The sequence below is a fragment of the Aspergillus oryzae genome, chromosome 2 (assembly GCF_000184455.2).
Source record: "Aspergillus oryzae RIB40 DNA, chromosome 2".
NCBI classification, from domain to species: Eukaryota; Fungi; Ascomycota; class Eurotiomycetes; order Eurotiales; family Aspergillaceae; genus Aspergillus; species Aspergillus oryzae.
The window spans coordinates 3,180,947-3,201,412 of record NC_036436.1 but is presented as its reverse complement, the minus strand read 5'-3'; the positions used below and the strand labels follow the sequence as shown (position 1 = coordinate 3,201,412).

General features: G+C 47.6%; 7 protein-coding genes across 7 annotated transcripts; 1 reads left to right on the top strand and 6 right to left on the bottom strand.

Annotated features, from left to right (window-relative positions):
* Positions 1-168: 168 nt before the first annotated feature.
* AO090003000419 (uncharacterized protein) lies at positions 169-1,027 on the bottom strand (the record flags this gene model as incomplete). Its single annotated transcript, XM_001819549.1, has 2 exons — positions 169-680; positions 742-1,027. 2 exons carry the CDS (start codon positions 1,025-1,027, stop codon positions 169-171), a joined length of 798 nt encoding a protein of 265 aa, XP_001819601.1.
* A 2,267-nt stretch (positions 1,028-3,294) lies between these two features.
* AO090003000418 (uS17 family ribosomal protein) lies at positions 3,295-3,939 on the bottom strand (the record flags this gene model as incomplete). The annotated part of the gene is made up of 1 exon (XM_001819548.3): positions 3,295-3,939. One exon carries the CDS (start codon positions 3,937-3,939, stop codon positions 3,295-3,297), a length of 645 nt encoding a protein of 214 aa, XP_001819600.1.
* Positions 3,940-4,646: 707 nt separating this feature from the next.
* On the bottom strand, positions 4,647-6,417 carry AO090003000417 (glycosyltransferase family 20 protein; the record flags this gene model as incomplete). Its single annotated transcript, XM_001819547.3, has 5 exons — positions 4,647-4,788; positions 4,840-5,179; positions 5,230-5,600; positions 5,656-6,028; positions 6,114-6,417. The coding sequence occupies 5 exons, from the start codon at positions 6,415-6,417 to the stop codon at positions 4,647-4,649; spliced, it is 1,530 nt and encodes a 509-aa protein (XP_001819599.1).
* A 1,330-nt stretch (positions 6,418-7,747) lies between these two features.
* Positions 7,748-8,902, bottom strand: AO090003000416 (putative metallo-beta-lactamase domain protein; the record flags this gene model as incomplete). The annotated part of the gene is made up of 4 exons (XM_023234882.1): positions 7,748-8,169; positions 8,244-8,344; positions 8,665-8,720; positions 8,819-8,902. 4 exons carry the CDS (start codon positions 8,900-8,902, stop codon positions 7,748-7,750), a joined length of 663 nt encoding a protein of 220 aa, XP_023089957.1.
* A 1,028-nt stretch (positions 8,903-9,930) lies between these two features.
* acoA (aconitate hydratase ACO1) lies at positions 9,931-12,776 on the bottom strand (the record flags this gene model as incomplete). Its single annotated transcript, XM_023234881.1, has 5 exons — positions 9,931-11,537; positions 11,601-12,199; positions 12,302-12,321; positions 12,424-12,501; positions 12,741-12,776. The coding sequence occupies 5 exons, from the start codon at positions 12,774-12,776 to the stop codon at positions 9,931-9,933; spliced, it is 2,340 nt and encodes a 779-aa protein (XP_023089956.1).
* A 2,178-nt stretch (positions 12,777-14,954) lies between these two features.
* On the bottom strand, positions 14,955-15,385 carry AO090003000414 (putative mitochondrial carrier protein; the record flags this gene model as incomplete). Its single annotated transcript, XM_001819544.3, has 2 exons — positions 14,955-15,026; positions 15,086-15,385. The coding sequence occupies 2 exons, from the start codon at positions 15,383-15,385 to the stop codon at positions 14,955-14,957; spliced, it is 372 nt and encodes a 123-aa protein (XP_001819596.3).
* Positions 15,386-16,027: 642 nt separating this feature from the next.
* Positions 16,028-18,996, top strand: AO090003000413 (DNA-dependent ATPase RAD54; the record flags this gene model as incomplete). The annotated part of the gene is made up of 5 exons (XM_023234879.1): positions 16,028-16,041; positions 16,405-17,083; positions 17,147-17,230; positions 17,280-17,403; positions 17,450-18,996. 5 exons carry the CDS (start codon positions 16,028-16,030, stop codon positions 18,994-18,996), a joined length of 2,448 nt encoding a protein of 815 aa, XP_023089955.1.
* Between the last annotated feature and the right edge of the window lie 1,470 nt (positions 18,997-20,466).

Below are 20,466 nucleotides of genomic sequence, written 5' to 3'. Positions count from 1 at the left end.
TTCCCACACCACCCATTAAACAGCCCCCAAACCTAGTGGTCACATGGATGATTAGCTGAGCCTTAGACTGTATCTGGTCAAGATTGATAATTACCTACTACTAAGGATGTAACTACCTTCCAACATCGCCTTAGTAATCTATACCAATGGATAAATCGCTATATACAACTACCAGGCTTGAATTTTGTCCCGACGAATAACTTTCCCAGCGTCCTGATCACGGGCTCCTTCAACAACATCTCGCACAAATTCCGCCCCTACGACCGGATCCAGTGCGCCTAATTTTTTATACAACTCCGGATTACCACCCAAGCCAGTCGCCAAAAACCCCGGCGAGATGCCAAAGACCTTGACGCCATCTTCTCGCAGAATCCGAACCCACTCGCACATCATCATGTTCATACCAGTCTTACTGGACCTATAGGCTCCAAAAGTAGGCTCTTCCTTGGGCCAACCCTTCGCAGGTGATTTGTTGAATCTGTACGAGGTATCCTCAGTCTCACCAAGCGCCGATGTACCGCTTGTGATGAACAAGAGTCTCGGATCGGACGATTTCAGGAGAAGGGGTACGAAAGTGTGAGTGAGGATGTGTGTTCCAACAGTATTGACGTTCCATGACTTTTTCCACATCTCTCGCATTGTCAGGTCTCCCGAGTAGAATTGGGTGTCCAGCAGTGCCCCTACGTGATTTGGTTTAGATTTTTATCTAGTTTAGGTTGCAGCCTCTCAGGATTTACAAACCTGCGTTGTTGATTAAGATATCCACGCGACCGTATTCGTCGGCGACATGCTCGAATGCTTTTGAGATCGAGTCGTCGTATTCCACGTCGACTTGAATCGTTTTGACGACGCTGCGGCTCTGGGGATATTCCTCTTGCACTGCTTTAGCTGCAGCATTGGCTTTGTCGATATTCCTACCCCCGAGAAGGATGGTGTGTGCTTTAGGTGAGCGCAGCAATGCCTTGACTGTCTCAAGTCCAAGGCCAGTATTGGCACCGGTGATTAAAACGATTGGGTTGGAGGACATTTTCGTTTCTTCGACACGATTGGTACTAGATTGGATTGCTTAGTGAAGAGCAGGTATAGGTAGCTCTGAAGACGCAAGCATTGCCTTTATATACTAGGTAAGCATTTCTTGGTCCCGATATAAAATCAACTAATAGGCTCGGACATAAAAGCACTCCGATATATTTACTATAGAAGGTATGGATAATCATACCTTGGTGGGTGGGAATGACAGGGTTTCGGAGGAAGCCTTTCAGAGTTGCCTTTTTTGGAAACAAAGTCGGCCGAGCTGGACTTTCCGTATTTGGGCATTATCCATAGTTACCAGGTAGTAGTTGCAGGAGGAATATTCGATATAGATTGGATCAATGTTTGCAAACATAATTAGATTGCCAAATTACAAGGCTTTTCGTCGCTCGGACTCCAACACTTCAATATTCGAAAAACGTAATATGCTATCGTACCTAGAAACTATCTCCCATAGCCCCAACATAACCCTAACAAGGATGCACACAGTTCATATTCCAAACCTACATCCTACTTCAACTCATCACTTGTAAAAACCCGACAACTAGTACCATTACCAGAACGCAAGCAGCCCTCAGGGCAAGGATAAACCGGATCATACTGCCACAAAAAGTACGGATCGGTCTCATTCACAAGAACATCCCCCATCAAGACAGTCTGAGGCGACAAGTCCAAAGAAGCCTGAAAGACCTCCAACGAGGATATATGGATCTGGGATCAGCCTTTCCGGACCAACGTATCAATTGAAGTTCCGTAGACATATTCCTTAAACCCGGCCCACCGAATGGCAGAGGCGCACTTTCTGATCGTTAACATCTACCAATATGTCTCAGAACTCGAAGCATCGGAGACAGTCTTCTTACCATAGGACAGCTCTCAGCATTGGTATACAATGTTAAATCGACAAACGCAGCTTGAGCTTCAGAGGCTGTTAGGCGAAACCGACCATGTGGATCAGTCAGAACTGCCGTGCAGTTTGTGGTAGCTGCTATTTCTCCTAGAGGGTACCAATGCTCATCAGCAGTGAATGGAGAAACCACTATCTGAGGGTGGTTTGAGATGAGGTACCGTGTAAGGACGGGTTTCCGGTCTGGCTATTCTGGTTGACCCCGATACATATCAGATCTCCAAGCCCATCAGTATCAGTATGATTAACGATGGCAGTGCCAAATGCAGCGAATGGACAGGGAGAGCCGCTTAGTTCGTCCACTGCTTTGTTTGCCCGGCGCATCCAGTAAGCTCTAGTTGAGAAAGGAATATCATTGGCGATTAGAGTTGTATTGGGAATTGTACTAGATAGGATCGTCTGAAAGAAGCACAAGAGAATGGCAATGGGCAAAGTAAACAGACGCATTTTGCATATCAGAGAAGGAAATAGCTGCACCTTGAGTATGGTAGATCATGGATATGAAAAGGTCTTTAGGCGTATTCGCTATATATTGTACCGTGCTAGATAGCACTAGCATCATGAGACGCGGGGTCTTATCTATGTCTCCTGCCCTCGGCGACCTAGATAAACGTAGCCTGGCAGCATGGGTCTAATGCCTGATTCGAAATCTACTGATACACTTTAGTAAGTCGACGGACATATGTCTGATGTTGGCTGACTCTGAGCTACTATCAACTCTAACAACAGAACAGACACTAGAACTAGAGTCTACTTCGGGCTCCTTTGAAGGTATCCCTAGAACAGCAAGTCTTCTATACTCTTGCCTACGCAACTATTTCCAAAGAACATAGGTGTTCGACCCACAGAGATCTATTTGTTCCACCTAGCTCGTATATTAGCCAATTGCACCTTGACCGAAACCTGAGACACACTTTCCAGCCTCCAATGAACGGCGAATTCCTCCAGCGAGCCATATATGAACCAAATGTTAAGTTACAGGCCTATATGGATGCATTCAATCCGTAATGATCTACAATAAGCATATCTGAAACCCTACCTTAGTGCCAGATCCCAATTTTATAAACAAACTATACGTTGCCTTCCTTGAGCTTAATCCCCAACTAAATTTCTCGATCAACCTTGACAAGAGGGCAAAACCAGCTATTCGAAAAGCTTACATTTATATAATATGACTGGCCAATATGAGTAAGTGTTGCAAAGAAAAGACTAGTAGGACACATGCACAGTGAGATATAATACATTCAGAAAGAGTCGACACACATCACAGATAAAAGCAGCCCTCTGAGCCCAATATCTATCTTATACAATCAAAGAGAAATGCCAAAAAAGGACAAGCGGAATATATCCGCCTTCTACTGGGCCCTGGTACGCTCATAGACTAGCCTCCTAATCCGCCCGACGTGCTCTTGTCCTCCTAAGCTCTGGCCCTCGCCGCCCTCTGCTCTTCTGGCTTCCCTGCGCTCCCATTTCACAGTTCGCTTGGCCACGCGCTCTGCGTCCCGCTCTTCACGTGTCAGCACAGCCGGTCTGTCTTCAATTGCCTCACCGAACGGTGCAATGATCCTCTCAACGACATGGCGCACATGCCGGCTCTTCGGGTATCCCGAGGAGAACTCAATGACATCCCCTTCGCGCAGGGAGTTCTTTGGGTCGGACACAAGATATGTCGTGACCTTAGGATATGTCTTGCGAATGTGACTGTCCCACATGGTGTGGCGGTGGGCGACGCGGACAGTACGGTCCATGCGGCCAACGGAGACCACAGTGCCGGTCTTCAAGGTATAAGGGTAGTTGCGGAGGGAAGGAGGAGCCACTGAAGGAGTAGAAGGTGCTGTGGACGATTGGGTCTCCGTGGGTGTAGCAGTCGTCGAATTCAAGCGGCGGATTGGTGTCGAGATGGCAGAGTAGATGTGTGCGGCTGGGGTTGAGGTCGATGTAGGTCTGACGATAGAAGAGCGGAGGGGCTGCATCGCCCGGAAGAGGTAGCTTGGACGCATCGTCGTACGAGTAGAGGGGTTCCCCTGTGTCTGTTCTGGATGCTTGTTCCTTGGGGTGCGACAAAAATCCGACCAGGTGGTTTCTCAAAGGTGCGCGTGGTCTTGTCGCGGATCAGGAGTGAATTGTACGTCCGCGAAGTTTCGACTCAAGCCCAATTTTAGTCCGAAAAAATCACAAATTGGGCAATATGTTCTCGTCTCAAGAAAAACCCGGGCGGCGTCTCCGGTGGAACAGCGTCAAATCCGCGGACGAGGCCGTCCAGAATTTCTCGCCGGTGTTTGCACTGTTTGCACACCCGCGCCATGCAAATATACAAGGAGGTCAGGTTGATCTTTCCAGAATTGAGCTACTAATAGCGGATTGATGATATATTATTCTGGTCTATCAAATACAAATTAATGATGGTAATACACGCTGAGTTGAGAGCTTAGACAGAACGCTTAATGTACAGTACACCAGCAACACCTCAACCTTTTACCCATCCATGACCCGGACCCAGGAATCTAAGTACAATATTACCCTCTTATGATATTTCATATGAGTGACCGAGAATCTTAACCAATGCAAAGCAAACTCAAAACATTTCACGCCATCCAGTGCTCATAGACCGTCAATAAAAAGCTCTAAGCCATTCGTCACATATTTGTGTTTCCTCTTCTGGTACGCCACAGGAGACAGTATAGAAAGGTGTCATTTTGGTGCGTGATCAAGCCGATCCCTCGGATTCTACACCGTTCACTTGTTCGTGGTACGTGCCGGTCAGGGAAGCCCTCTTAGACTGGAATTTCTCCGCAGATTGGCTAGATATCCTCGTCAATTCCGTTACGAATGACTGGCCCCAGAAGGCACTAAAATAGGTTAGCGATATTCATCCGTCCGAATATCATACATATGCGTACCTCGTATATTTATTGACATATTTGTCCAACTTAGAGAAATTCAGAGCCCTTTGCTCGTCGCTCATGGTGACAGCCTCCTGGTAGGCACCAGCGAGTTCTTCGGTGTTCCAAGGGTTAATGATAATACTGCCATTGAGACTCTGGGCTGCACCGGCAAACTCTGAGAGAACCAAAACACCGTGCCGCTTTTGTTGAGCTGCAATATATTCGTACGCGACCAGATTCATGCCATCTCGAGTTGACGAAACAATGCACGCATCCGACACGGCATACAGGGCAATCAGTTCATCAAAATTGACCGACTTGTGCAGGAAGTGGATTGGCATGAATTCCACAGTACCTAATCAGGTCAGCAACACGTTATCATGTCCTGCCAGTAAAATCACTTACCAAATTTCCCGTTGATGCGGCCGACCAGCTCGTTCACAACAGCCCTCAAATTCTGATACTCCTCGACATCCTGTCTACTGGGGACAGCAACTTGGACCAGGACAACTTTACCAACCCATTCAGGATGATCGCTAAGGAACACTTCCAGCGCATGCAGCTTTTGCGGAACGCCCTTTATATAGTCAAGGCGGTCAACACCCACCATAAGCTTCACTCCTTGGAACTTCTGTTCAAGCTGTGCAATCCGCTTCTGGACCTTTTCTTTCTTAAGACCCTCCTGGAATTTCTCCGGGTCAATGCCGATCGGGAAAGCTCCGCAGGCAATGATTTTGCCCTGAAACTCAATACCGTTGGGAGTCGTCGCCAATCCCCTAGATGCCCACTGTTAGCTCCCACGTTTCTACATAACGGCTGGGCTCAACGTACAATAAGCGCGAGCAAGCGCTCAGGAAATGTCTTGTATAGTCGTAGGTGTGGAAGCCTATGAGGTCGCAATGGAGGACCCCAAGCAACAGCTCGTTTCGGACCGGAAGAATCCTGTAAATTTCACTGCTAGGGAAGGGGGTGTGGAGGAAGAACCCAATTTTAACATTCTGCTTCTGATCTCCGATTTCTTCTCGAAGCATCTCAGGGAGAAGCATCAAATGGTAGTCATGCACCCAAATTAGATCGCCATCCTGGACTTCTTTCGCAACGGCCCGCGCAAATAATCGATTCGCATCCTTGTAAGCGTCCCAAGCAGATTCATCGAACGTGATTTCACCAGGATGATAATGGAAAAGGGGCCACAGAATCGAATCTGATCGAAAGTAGACTTATTAGCAACTTGGTGCGACTTGGAGCGCTGGAGTCTGCGTTCTAAATGCATGGTAAGAGATACTAACTGGAGAATCCATTGTAATGCCGGTCCGCGAGCTCATCATCGATAAATACGGGAACCGCATTGTATTCATCCTTCAACCGTTGCTTCACCACCGGTATCTCTTCTTCGGGGACCTCTAGGCCAGGCCAGCCATACCATTGAAACGTAGTGGATTTCGATAGACCACTCAGACCGCTAACCAAGCCGCCAGATGACATGGAAAAGTCATACTTCCCGTCTTCGGAGCGTTTTATCGTAATCGGTAACCGATTTGAAATGAGCAGCAGTCTGGAGTCATTCTTAGAACTGTCTTCGAGGGAAGGCATTTTTGGTGAAATCGGATTTGATGGTTGAATGAGATTAAATCGAGAATGTTAAGTTTCTCAAAAAAAAAAAAAAAAAAAAAAAAAAACCTGTTGAAAAGTAAAAAATAGGTTGAAAGAATAAGAAAGGAAGCAAGAAAAGAAATAGAGGGGTAATATATAAAGACAGTCAAGTCAACGCCAAATTAAAACGACGATTGACCGCTTTACTGCAACCCAAAGGTAACCAACAATCAGACCGTTGGCCGGTGAAACCAAACACTGCTAAAAATGACAATAAATGTCGGCCCTACAACGAAGGCGGGGAGCTTTTTGTGAAGTACAAGAAGGCGGTCCGGTGGGGAGAAAACGGGCAAAGAGTGACCTCAGAGCTCAGCAATCGACCAGACGCGCGGACCAACTGACCCAAAGTTTCCACTGGCAGACGGGTAATAAGGACAAGCTGGAGTGATCGTAGTATGAATCGGGCACGCTCTTCACTAGCAAGTTCATCGACTAAGAAGGATATACAAAATCAGTTGGTTACTATGGAAATAGCGGGTAGTAGCAGCTTGATTTTGAATTCAAGTTCTGATGATATATGAAGAAGGAGTGCCCTGAAGTAAGTTATGTTGTAATGGAAGGAGAACTTTAGTTTTGCAACGGATAAAGAATGATGAATGAGGTCACGGGCCCGCAAAGTTAACCAGTCACGGATTGCGGATGATGCCAACACTCCCATGGGATCCCTCAGCTGTTTAAATATGATCTTACCCAGCAGGGTAATTCACTTGATGCATTTTCCTGCTTGGAAGATTTAGGCGCGCCGAGCCCGCCTGCTGGTCGGATGACGATTTGGCAATGTAATGCCAACCCCTCAGTCTAGTGTAAAGTCATGTATGGTACTGCATTTCATTTTATTTTATTTTATTTTATTTTTTCTTTTTTCTTTTTTACGTCTTTTCCTTTTCTTTTTGGTTGTATTTCCCCATTTTTCCACCCTAATTTAATAGCCTTTTCTCTCATGGTGGCGTTATATATAGCCCACACACCCCCGAGTATATTTCTGGCAGGTCCAGACTGGGCCAAAATGCTCATTCACCTTGCGCCTTTCCTGCCAGAAAAATCCAGACCTCTTCTGATAGTACTAGGATTGATGTATGGAAGACGGCCTGGGCAAACCTGGCATGCCCCCGGTGCTTCTCTGTAATTTTCCCTGTTGTGCAACGGTCGTCCATGCTTTCTACCTCCAGTAATCTCAGGCCGCGTCATAAATCCCAGGCACTCACAGTTATATAGATTGTCTTTAGATATAAATGACTCTAATGTCACACAGAGCTATAATGAAGGGAGTTTATAGCGCAGACTTCCCGGTTTCCAGCCTCCACTTTCCGGATTCCGTGTCGTGGATTGTCTTACCCTCGGCTTCTAACTTCATTAGCACCTGCAGCACTCCGTGCGACGCTGGCAGGTGAAGGCTTTCCGGGACGTTATGGTAAATCACTTTCACTATCTCAAGGGGGGTCCAAGAGGCCTTCCGCTCCGGTGATGGTTCATCATCAGGCACATCAAGTTTTCCATAACGCAAAACCCGGATCACCTCATCTTCTCGCTGTTGTCGATGCTTGATGTATTCAGTGATCTTAGCTGTTGCGTTGTCAATCACCGCTCCATGGCCAGGGTAACCGCGTCCCGACACTCGGTCTTGCATTCGCTGTAGGCTGGACAGATACACTTTCAAATCTTCAAATACCGCAGTCCCATGTCCCAGAACGTCTAGTAGGATTTAGGTCAGTCATGTACGCCTATAACACAATATGGTATGAGCTGGGGGGAAGGAGAGAACCCACTATCACCAGTAAAGATGGCATCTTCTTCTTCTAGCACAAATATCATATGGTCAACTGTATGTCCTGGCGTATGGAATGCTTTCAAGGTGGCACCCTCTACGCTAAAGACCTGTCCATCTTCGATACCACTCTGCCCCTCGTTTGGTTGGTTCTTGTAGATAGTGACTTGAGGACAGAGCTTGCGAAGGTCAGGGATGCCATTGACGTGATCATGGTGCCAGTGCGTCAGGAGTGCTTTATGCACGGTGGCATTCTCCTCCGACAGGATTGTCTTCAGATGAGCAGCCCAGGAAGGCTTGCCCTCGCCTGTGTCAATGAGAATCCGTTGAGGTCCACGACCTATCAGATATGTATTTGTTCCTGAAAGATGTTGTTAGGTCTAAAGCTGCTAATCCAATTGGACGAAGGTGAAGTGACTCACCCTGCAGTGTAAACTATATGCAGATTCAAATTAACGTGGGTTCTTATTTCATCGAGCTTAAAAGAATATGCATCAAGTCCCGATAGTCCAAGGGCATATTTTATTCACAGTCACCGGAATAAGGGAATATAAAAAATACACGGTCCAAGCCTACCTTGCCGGGATTACCACCAAGTATCCGCACCACTGAAGCACTGAGTCTCTCCACCTCCGGTAGAGGAACGAGCTGAGTCGCCATAGTTGGGCACGAACGTTCTCCGGGTCAAATCAAAGTGAAACGGACAATCCGGAGCCTTATCTTTCAGATATCCCTAGGTCTGGATTCGTTGACGAACGCGGGGCGAATAATGTTGGGCAGTGGAGAGAAATATTAAATGGGAGTGATAGGTAACGGCGGATCGACGGAGCGTCCAACACCGTGAAAAAACGGCACTGTTCCGAATGGTGGACTTGCAGCTACACCACAGTCAACGCTAGATAGAGTAGTATCCTCCAACACCTCAACCCTGTGCATCCAGCTTTACTCAGGATTCGCCAAACACTTCCTATTCAACCTTAGTTGCTCAAGCCGGATGAATCGGAAATTGCCTAGATAAGATCTTCCTACCTGTTGGGTGAAAGAATATGGCTTTGAGTTCCGCAAAGTCAACTGACCACGACTGACTGACGAGGGAACAAAGGCATGCTAATATTCGTACTTGGTATCCTATTGATATAGTAGAATTACATGCCGAGTGCGGGGCTTAAGTTGGAGCCTCGGCTGAGCACGCGATCTTATGTCAGCTATGTCGAAATTTGGTTGAGGACTACTATATAGATACTTAAGCTATTCATCATTATGTTAATCTACGGTCCATCGGGCTACTGAGAGTGGTGTTCAGGGAGAATGGAAGGGGAGAGAGTACAAATCTGAACAAAAAGAAAAAATGGTATGATTGCTGTCCCTAACATACAGTAGATGATATAGGAAAAAAGACTTAAGACTATATCCATATAGTCCACCCAAACTCAAAAAGGGTCCAACAAATGTGGAGATAACAAAGTAAACAGGTCGTTAAATTTTGAAACTTGACTCCGCAATATCCCATCGTAGAAATACTATAAGCAGCCGCTAACATCCCCAGAGCTGCCACTCATTCTCAACGTGCTAAGCCGCATGGCAAGGCACTAAGCTGATATGTTTCTTATTGAGTTTTAGAAACATATACAGTATAATTTACAAACGGACCAATGTTGACCCCAGCGCTAACCCACGTTGCGGCAAACTTAGTTGCCACCCTTGCGGGCCATGGTGTTGAGGGCAGAACCGTCCTTGAACCACTCGATCTGGGACTCGTTGAAGGTGTGGTTGAGCTTGATGTCGAAGGTCTTGCCATCCTTGGGGTGGACGCGGAGAGTCATGGGCTTGCCGACCTCGAGCTCGGTGCAGAGCAGGTCAACCTTGTCGTCGGGCTGGATCTTGTCATAGTCGGCAGGCTCAGCGAAGGTCAGGGGAAGCATACCCTGCTTCTTAAGGTTGGTCTCGTGGATACGGGCGAAGCTGCGAGTGATGATAGCAAGACCACCAAGGTGTCTAGGCTCCAGAGCAGCGTGCTCACGAGAGCTACCCTCACCGTAGTTCCAGTCACCAATGACAACCCACTTGACGCCACGAGCCTTGTAGTCACGGGCAGTAGCAGGGACAGCGTCGTATTCACCAGTGAAAGCGTTCTTGACCTTGTTAGCCTCACCGTTCTCGGCGTTGACGGCACCAATGAGCATGTTGTTGGAGATGTTGTCAAGATGGCCACGGTACTTCAACCATGGGCCAGCCATGGAGATGTGGTCAGTGGTGGTCTTGCCCTGGCACTTGATGAGGATAGGGATGTTAGTGGCATCCTTGCCATCCCAGGCCTGGAATCCCTGGAGGACCTGGAGACGGTCACTGGTAGGGGAGACAGCGACGTTGACAGTGGAACGGTCGACAGGAGGGGCCTGGTAGGTGTTACGGCCGGGGTCGTAGCCCTTAGCGGGGAGACCCTCGCCGGTGGGAGGCTTGAGCTTGAACTCCTTGCCATCCTTGTCCTTCAGGGTATCGGTGAGAGGGTTGAACTTGAGGGTACCGGCAACAGTCATGGCAACAACAAGGTCGGGGGAGGTGACGAAGGAGTGAGTGGCGGGGTTGGCGTCGTTACGGCCAGTGAAGTTACGGTTGTAGGAGGAGATGATGGAGTTGGCCTCGCCCTTCTTGACATCCTTACGGTCCCACTGTCCAATGCAAGGACCGCAAGCGTTGGCAAGGATGACACCACCGTACTCCTCGAGGGTCTGCAGCTGACCGTCACGCTCGATAGTAGCGCGAATCTGCTCAGAACCAGGGGTAATGGTGAAGAGAGACTTGGACTTCAAGCCGTGATCGAGGGCATCCCGGGCGATAGAGGCGGCACGGGACATGTCCTCATAGGAGGAGTTGGTGCAAGAGCCGATAAGACCGACCTTGAGCTCCTCAGGCCACTTGTTGGCCTCGACAGCCTCCTTGAACTTGGAGATGGGGGTAGCAAGATCGGGAGTGAAGGGACCGTTGATGTGAGGCTCCAGCTCAGACAGGTTGATCTCAATCAGCTGGTCATACTCGGCACCCTCATCTTCGCGAAGCTCCTTCTGGTAGGACCTGGCGAAGTCGCCAATGTGCTGACGCTTAGTGGCCTTCAGGTAGTCGTACATGCGGTCATTGTAGGGGAAAAGAGAGGTAGTAGCACCAATTTCAGCACCCATGTTACAGATGGTACCCATACCAGTGCAAGAAAGAGAGTTGACACCAGGTCCGTGGTACTCAACGATAGCACCAGTACCACCCTTGACAGTGAGGAGGCCAGCGACCTTAAGGATGATATCTACATACAATCAATTAGCTTTCTTCCACTTCACCTACAAGAAATCACTGTGGTGCAACTTACCCTTAGGAGTGGTCCATCCGGACAGCTCACCAGTGAGCTTGACACCAATGACCTTAGGAGCCTTAAGTTCCCAGGGGAGACCAGCCATCACATCGACGGCATCAGCACCACCGACACCAATGGCAGCCATACCGAGACCACCGCCGTTAGGAGTGTGAGAGTCGGTACCGATCATCAGACCACCGGGGAAAGCGTAATTCTCCAGAACGATCTGGTGGATGATACCGGAGCCAGGCTTCCAGAAACCAATGTTGTACTTGGCAGTAGCGGAGGCAAGAAAGTCGTAGACCTCCTTGTTGATCTCATTGGCACGAGCCAAATCCTTTTCACCTCCAACCTGAGCCTCAATCAAGTGGTCACAGTGGACGGTGGTAGGGGTAGCGACGGAAGGCATGCCAGCCGACATGAACTGAAGGATGGCCATCTGGGCGGTGGCATCCTGGCAAGCAACACGGTCGGGGCGGAGCTTCAGGTAGGAAACACCACGCTCGATATCCTGCTCATGAGGGTTGTCAAGGTGAGAGTAGAGGATCTTCTCGGCGTACGTAAGAGGACGGCTCAGACGCTTGCGAACGATTTCCAAGTTCTCAGACATCTTCCTATAAAATTGGCACACATGTTAGCCACAGCGTCAATGGACCATGATAGCGCATTTATAAAACAGGAGCTCCTGTTATGAAAGTAAAAAAGTGCTGCCATACTTGTAGTTGATGTAGTTGCCCTGTGAGATACATCGTTAACAAACTCCGATTTCCATATACCATATAGGGTAACGCCCGCTCTCCCGATGCAGTCGAAAGTACGGAGCCTTCTCATTGCTCACCTTTTCAACATTGGACATCTCGACCTTCTTGTCGAGAGGGTGTTCGCTGGCAGTGGCCAGACCCCGGGCCCCGAGAAACTGTGAGATATGTTAGTTTCCATTTCGATACCCATTCCATAAGGGTTCCAATTTCCCGCAGAAGCGAGAACAATTAGCAAGGTGTTCTTACAAGGCGGGACTTGGGGGCCTGCGAAAGAGATCCATGTTAGTCTAGGACACTTCAAGAGTAAACCAGCCGGAAAACCTAGCATCGAATTGGAGACGGTGCAGGCGACGCGATGCTGGACAAAGGCACATATAAATCCAGGACGACTTACCAGCGCACCCATGCGCGCGAGCCTTGTGGAGATCATTGTGAAAGCTCTCTATGCGAGGTGAGCAAGGCCGCAACACATCCAAGAAGAGCTAACTTCAACAGTTGGAAGCAGCAAAGATGGAGTGGAGAGTAAAGAGAGAGAAGAAAGAGGGTCAGAAGAAAAGGGAAAATGGAGCAGATAAAAAGGAAGCTCTGGTGTTTTTTAGAGTGGGAAAGAATTCTTGCTTTACAGTAGCCATTACTGAACCGGCGAACAGGACCCGTAACCGCTCGTGACAATACAGAAGCCTTACGCATTCGGGACACCTGGAACCCAAACTAAGCATGCGACCGGACACAAGGAAGTGGCTGGGCAACCCGCGATTGCCCCCCCTTTCTTTACCCTGTCGAGTACTCGAAAATTCGGCTTACCTACACGCATTCCTTTTCCAGGACCCATAGTCATTAACCGGAAACCTAAGGTTCCTCATTGATTCGAAAATCGCTCCCTCTCAGTGGTCTCGTCGAATTTCCATGGGGTCTTTTGATACTTAGAATAGCTCTACCTTGGGACTAGTCCTCTCTACCGCCCATACCTTAACGTTTACCCGTGTCCGGTTACATGGTAATAATACAAGCGCAGTCAGTGGACCAACGCATGTGAGCGGAGATCGTGATAGACCAATCATGCATGGCTGATTACATCAAACTTGAGCTACAGTACTCGGAGTACATCATAGGCGCAGCTTTTGACATTTCGGGATATCCAACACTGTTAGCAGTTTCTACAGGGACCATGATGGACAGCAGCGTAATGTGGCAAAGTGCAAAATTTTTATAGATCATTCATTTGCACGATTAAGGCAATTACTGCTAGCTGAACGAGAAGATTCTTGTTACTGGAGTAACTTGATTGGGTCTCTGTCGTCTTATTTCTCCTAAAACGCAACTGGGCGAATGCTGTTCCGGAGCAATGTGCCGAAAAAATGGAAACGTCATAAATTACAACCTGCGAAAGATGGATGTAACAGCGACCCCAGCCTGCTGACAGAGCCGAGCCAGAGCCGAGGCCTACCGATGGTCATCCATCCCGCGGACCGGTGCCAAGCCAACGGACTTTCGGCCAATGAGGAGCGACATGTTTCACCAAATTCTTTTCGCGCACACAATGGCGGAAATTTTGAGATAGTTGACCCGCTCTCGCAACAACTAAAGCTTTAGCATCATTCCGTATATCGGTGATAATACTTTGTGACTCCAAAAAAAAAAAAGTTACTTGCAGGCTGGTTCTGATAGATAGGTATCGAAAATGGGCGCTTTGAGGAGAATTAAGACAAAGCGCAGGACAAGGTACTACAACCCTCAGGTTGTCTACATCTTAGAAATCTATGAAAGCATTCTAACTCGAGTGATATTTGCAGGGATTACGATCAGGTCCGAGCTGATATCGAATCCCCCAAACACCTCGCGCAGTACAAAGCCACCAAGGACCCCGAGGATCTACCAGGACTCGGAAAGCATTACTGCGTTGAGTGCTCAAAATGGTTTGAGAGTGAACATAACCTGGTTGCCCACACGAAGGGTAAAAACCATAAACGAAGGTCAGTAATAACCCGCGCGATTTGGCGCAAGCAGCCGCACGCAATCTGAAACTGACTCGAGGGTATCTTATGTATACAGAATTCGTCTCCTACGTGAAGAACCTCATACACAGAAGGTTGCTGAAGCCGCTGTGGGTTTAGGCACTGATAATGGCCTGCGCTCGGAAGGAACTGTTGTCGACATGGAGGAATAAGTTTCTAAGACTAATACGCGATTGACGAGCATCCGCGGCTATCGGATATACATTGCCAATATGAAGGGGATATGTCTCTTGGACAGGCTGAACGAGAAGCAAGCGACAGAAAAAAATTCATCCTTGAAGGTTGATGTTGTCTTGAAGACAATGCTATTGGTTGCATAGCTCAAGTCATTTCGCCCAATCAGCGATTGGCATGGCCACATGAAACACGTGAAACCACATGCGCCGAAAATCGCCAGAGTTGGCGCCCGATTTACCGAGTACGCTGATTCCGTCTTGCGGTGACCCGACCGGAATCGCCGTTTCTCGGATATTCGTTTATTGAGCTCCACTCTAATCGGCCACTATTCATTTAGGGCGAGTATTACTTACAAGTCGCAATACGTGGACATAACTTAGCTTTTGTAGACGATCTACTCCGGAGTATATCCCTATTTATGAAACTTGTGCATGTGTCTGGTTCCACGGGTTGTTGAGATACCTCATGAGCCACTCGTAGCTTGCCCACTGTTACGCACATTGCTTGATTAGCTGTGGCCCTGATCTGTATATATAGAGGAACATACCTGGACAGCATTTACTATGAATGCCCTGACACTGCAAACCCCTAACCCGCGATAGAAGGCTTTCAGCCCTTCTGTCCTATAAGCCTCCCTAGCGAGCTGAAAGCTGTTCAGAGCCCGTCTATCATTTTGAGACCGCACCAGAGGCTGATCTTCAGGGTGTGCCCCGAGTCCCTGAGCCTGTAGTCTGGTCTTAATCATGTCCAGCGGATAAACCGAAGCCCACGTAGCTACTCCAGCAACACCGCCGCAGAGAAGTACTTTCATTGCCGTCTGCTGTGCATCGTCATCCTTAGAAGCCATGAGACGTTTGCAATACTCATAAGTCCAAAAACTGTATCAAGATAAGTAAATGGTGCGCTCCAAGTAGAACATGCGGGGCGAGGGGAGAGGAAATCCGGGGAAATATTGTGCGTACTAAAATCCATAGCCAATAGAGTCTCGAGCACAGGTTATGGCTCCTCCGAAATAAAGCCCCCTCCAGCCAAGGGTCCTGACAATATCTTTGGCGACGGTCCAAGATGACGCTCCCGGGCGTGAGTCAAGTTGCGTTCGGCATTTGATAAACTCAGTCGGAGACGACACAGTCCAGCTGGCTACTCCGCCTGCAGCACCGGCAAGCCATAATTTATATAATGGAATTCCTTGAGGGTCTGTGGGGTCTGTCACAGAACTGTCCAAGAGCATCAATGACCGGTTATAGGCAACAAAAAGAATAGCATTTAAAGCCCCATATCCAACAATTGGAGCCGCAGCACCTAATATCCAGGTAAGTTGATGTATCTAGTCTGGGACTTCGAAGTGGCCGGCAAACCTCGCACGAGGGAGCCCGTGCTCTCAAAGCGGCTCAATTGCTGGTGCGAAAATGATGCAGCTGCATCTGTAGCATGACTTGCTTGTAATCGAACTTTGATAAGGTCCAGAGGATTTCCGATGATGATCCCGATGGCCCCACTAAGGTAGCCAGCCCAGAAATCTGAGGACATGAGACCAAAATTCGACCTCTGAACTGTAGTCGGTAGTCTAAGGTTACTTCATTGCCTCCATTGGGTGGTAGAGCTCGCCATAGTGGCGGGGTTCCATAGTAGCCCTGATATCAGCACGTGACAGCGTGATACTTTGGTGTTTAGACGGCCACAGGGAAACGCGCCAAGATGTGGCAACGCGTTGTTCATGACTCTATGGAACTGACATTGACTGCCAGGCATCAGCCCACCTATTACTGCGTGAAATAGAAAGGCTTTCTAGATAGCACCGCTACCTTTAATGTAAGGAAAATATTAATTCTGTTCTCTCATGCTATAAATCGCTAACTTCTCAAGGTATCGACCACGACCGAGTGTAAGGGAAGATGGCGGAAGCACACCGTCATCCAAAAACCTCCAAACCCCGTCCTCAAAGTCCATTGACCGCCTATCAAAACCATTCAAATGCCCTGGATCTGCTACACCCACACGGACATCGGATAAACCTGCGAGGAAACGAAGAAAGGTGAATTATGCGGGGGCTGATGAAACTGTGGACGATAATAGTGAAAAGCCATACACCAACGAGGAACGTTTAGCACTCGCCACCAGAGATGTGAACAGGTTCCCTGTGTTCAAACCTAAAGATAAAGAGACAACCTTCAAACAACGATTCAAGATACCTTTAATCAACAAGGCGGTTGACAGCTACAATGGCGCTAGGGCGGCGCCAACCTTGGGGATGCGACAAGGTGCTACATTTGTCGTGAAACCTCTACATGATCCTAGCGGAGAATTTGCGATAGTGCTGTATGATCCGACTGTCGATGATGCCGATGAGAACAGTGAAACGAAGTTGCCGGAAGATGGAAAACCCGAAGAACAACAACCCAAGTTGGACGCTCCCCTTGTACACAAGAGCTTAGCAGACATACTTGGTCTTAAGAAGAAAGTTGAAACTGGTCCAAGGGTTCCAGTCGTGATAGACCCAAGGTTGGCAAAGGTTCTACGCCCACATCAAATTGAAGGTGTAAAGGTAACATGACTGTTCCAATCAATGCTCTCCTGCGATATTAGACTAACGATAACTGTTTTCTAGTTTTTATACCGCTGCACAACCGGAATGGTCGATAAGAACGCACACGGCTGTATAATGGCGGATGGAATGGGACTAGGGAAAACAGTATGGCCGACAGACCCTTCAAAACACTAACCCCGGCTGACGGCGATAGCTTCAATGCATCTCATTGATGTGGACATTGCTCAAGCAGTCTCCTGAGGCAGGCAAGACCCTTATCCAGAAGTGTATCATTGCTTGTCCTTCAAGTTTGGTTGGCAACTGGGCCAATGAGCTAGGTAGGTAGTGCGCCCTGGATGTTTTAACACCTGCTAACAACCACAGTGAAATGGCTAGGTAAAGATGCCATCACTCCTTTTGCGGTGGATGGCAAAGCTTCGAAGACAGAACTCACATCTCAGATCAAGCAATGGGCTATTGCTTCCGGTCGCGCCGTTGTGAGACCTGTGCTCATTGTGTCCTACGAAACGCTCAGGATGTATGTTGAAGCATTGAAGGATAGCCCCATAGGGCTACTTCTTTGCGATGAAGGTCATCGGCTTAAAAATAAGGATAGTTTAACATGGACTGCACTCAACAGTCTGAATGTGCAACGTCGTGTTATCTTGTCAGGAACCCCTATTCAAAATGATCTTTCGGAATATTTCGCCCTGCTCAACTTCGCCAACCCAGATTTATTAGGGTCGCAGAATGAATTTCGGAAAAGGTTCGAATTGCCTATCCTCAGAGGAAGGGATGCCGCAGGATCGGACGAAGACAAAAAGAAAGGCGATGAATGTCTAGCTGAGCTCTCAACCATCGTCAACAAATTCATTATCCGCCGAACAAATGATATATTGACGAAATACTTGCCAGTCAAGTATGAGCATGTTGTCTTTTGCAATTTGTCTCAATTCCAACTCGACCTTTATAACCACTTCATTCAGAGCCCAGAAATTAGGAGCTTGCTCAGGGGCAAAGGAAGCCAGCCGCTTAAGGCAATTGGCCTTTTGAAAAAGCTTTGCAACCATCCTGATCTACTTAACCTTTCCACCGACCTTCCAGGATGCGAATTTGCATTTCCAGAAGATTACGTGCCACCTGAGGCAAGAGGGCGTGACCGCGATATCAAGTCTTGGTACTCGGGGAAAATGATGGTTTTGGATCGAATGCTAGCACGTATACGCCAGGACACAAATGACAAAATTGTTCTCATTAGTAATTACACCCAGACACTTGACCTGTTCGAAAAGCTATGCAGATCGAGGGGGTATGGCTCGTTGAGACTGGACGGTACTATGAATGTGAATAAGCGGCAAAAGCTCGTCGACAAATTCAACAACCCTGACGGGGAAGAATTTGTATTTCTCCTCAGCAGCAAGGCCGGTGGATGTGGCCTCAATCTAATAGGCGCCAATCGTCTCGTGCTGTTTGACCCAGATTGGAACCCAGCTGCTGATCAACAAGCATTGGCACGAGTTTGGCGTGATGGTCAGAAGAAAGACTGTTTCGTGTACCGATTTATCGCGACCGGCTCAATTGAGGAGAAGATCTTCCAACGGCAGTCTCATAAGCAATCATTGTCCTCATGCGTTGTGGATTCAGCGGAAGATGTTGAGCGGCATTTTTCTTTGGAGTCTCTCCGCGAACTATTCCAATTCAAACCGGAAACCCGAAGTGACACACATGACACCTTCAAGTGCAAGAGATGCAGACCGGATGGAGCGCAATTCATCAAGGCGCAGGCTATGTTGTATGGCGATACCAGCACCTGGAATCACTTTGTTAATGATGGCGAGAAGGGTGCCCTTAGCAAGATCCAGGACCTGCTGATACGACAGGAGACCGGGGAGAGAGATGTGTCTGCGGTATTCCAGTATATAAGTCACTGATCTAATTCTTACAAGCGTCGTGTTTTACACTGTCTATATGTTCAAAGCAGTTGATGCTACGGCAATCATGAGTTGGCACAATTCTGGGCTGTCAGTGCAGCTATTTACATTTGTTAGCTAGGTATATCATGCATTCATGCTTTTGCTATCATAGGCTACATTAGGTCTATGGTCATGGATTGTGAGCGCGTATTAAATTTGGAGTTGTCATGGTCACTTTTATAATGCCGATTGAGATTATCAAGCTTATCCGAAATTCATATTTTCAGACAATAGTGTCACTATGTAATGTCGTTCGATGGTTGTCAGACAATGATCCATGGGGCTGGTCACATAAATGATTTATTCTTATAAGAAACACAGTAATCACTTCATTATAAGGGTATATGTGATGAATATCTCTTCGTACCAGCACGTTGAACATTAGATGTAGATCACATACCTATCCAAGTCTCCATCCCGTTCCTTTGCAGATTGCTTTTTCCCCAAATAGCCCAAAGCGGAAGAAATCATATCCACATCCTTTTCGACTAGTATGCTGCACAGCTAATGAGTGCTCACTGTTCTCAATGGGATGTCCCTGTCCCGTTCAAGTCATGAGCCCTGGTCACATTAACAACTGTTGGTCGTCTGAATTCAGTAAGCAGCTTTCCGTGCTTCCGCGGCTGATGATTCAAACCACAACTTGCTCAACGAGATTATGATTGGCGAAGTTTGGCAGAGAAATTATTGCTGAGCTGAACCTTTTGCTTTTTCCCAGAATACGAGGCTTTCCGGAAGTAATCATAGACGAAATCCTGTTTTCTCAGCAGAAGATACTTTGCATCCAAATTCATGACCATTCCAAGAGCCACGAGACAACACCTTGCACAGTGGAAGTGAATATGTCATTCTATATTGTTATATTTGTTCTTTTGTGTCTGTCTTCCGAACAGCCATTCGCTTATACTTCTTTACAGTTTAGTTTAGGTGTTTGTCGTGATTTACTCCGTATAAGAGATGGGTATCTATAGAGATTTCCCCCTTGAAGTTGCTTACGAACTTATAGGTATAGCATTAATTCGTGTTGCATACTATTGGGTCGCCAGCTTATTGCTGCGCAGTTCCTAATATACTTATGCATGTAGCATAAGCATCAGACATGTCTCGCGTATGTTGCAAGGAGTAAATCTTCGCATATCTTTGTTATCCCTTTTCAGCTTGGACTATCAACTAGCAAACTGGAACTAACCACCTGTCTCCATAAGCACTAGGAGAGCTTAGACTGTAGTGACCTCTGCGTGTGAAGTTTGAAGAAGCTACATATCCTTTGCAAAGCATCCACTTGATCACCAAGGTAGTGGACCGCTCAGGCCTCATTCTTCTTATGGACTAACCAGGTTGTTGGTGCTCATATGTTACTACCACAATAATCTTTTCGACGATGAAATTTAACAACCCAACGACCAAACAGAGAACATTATGGGACAG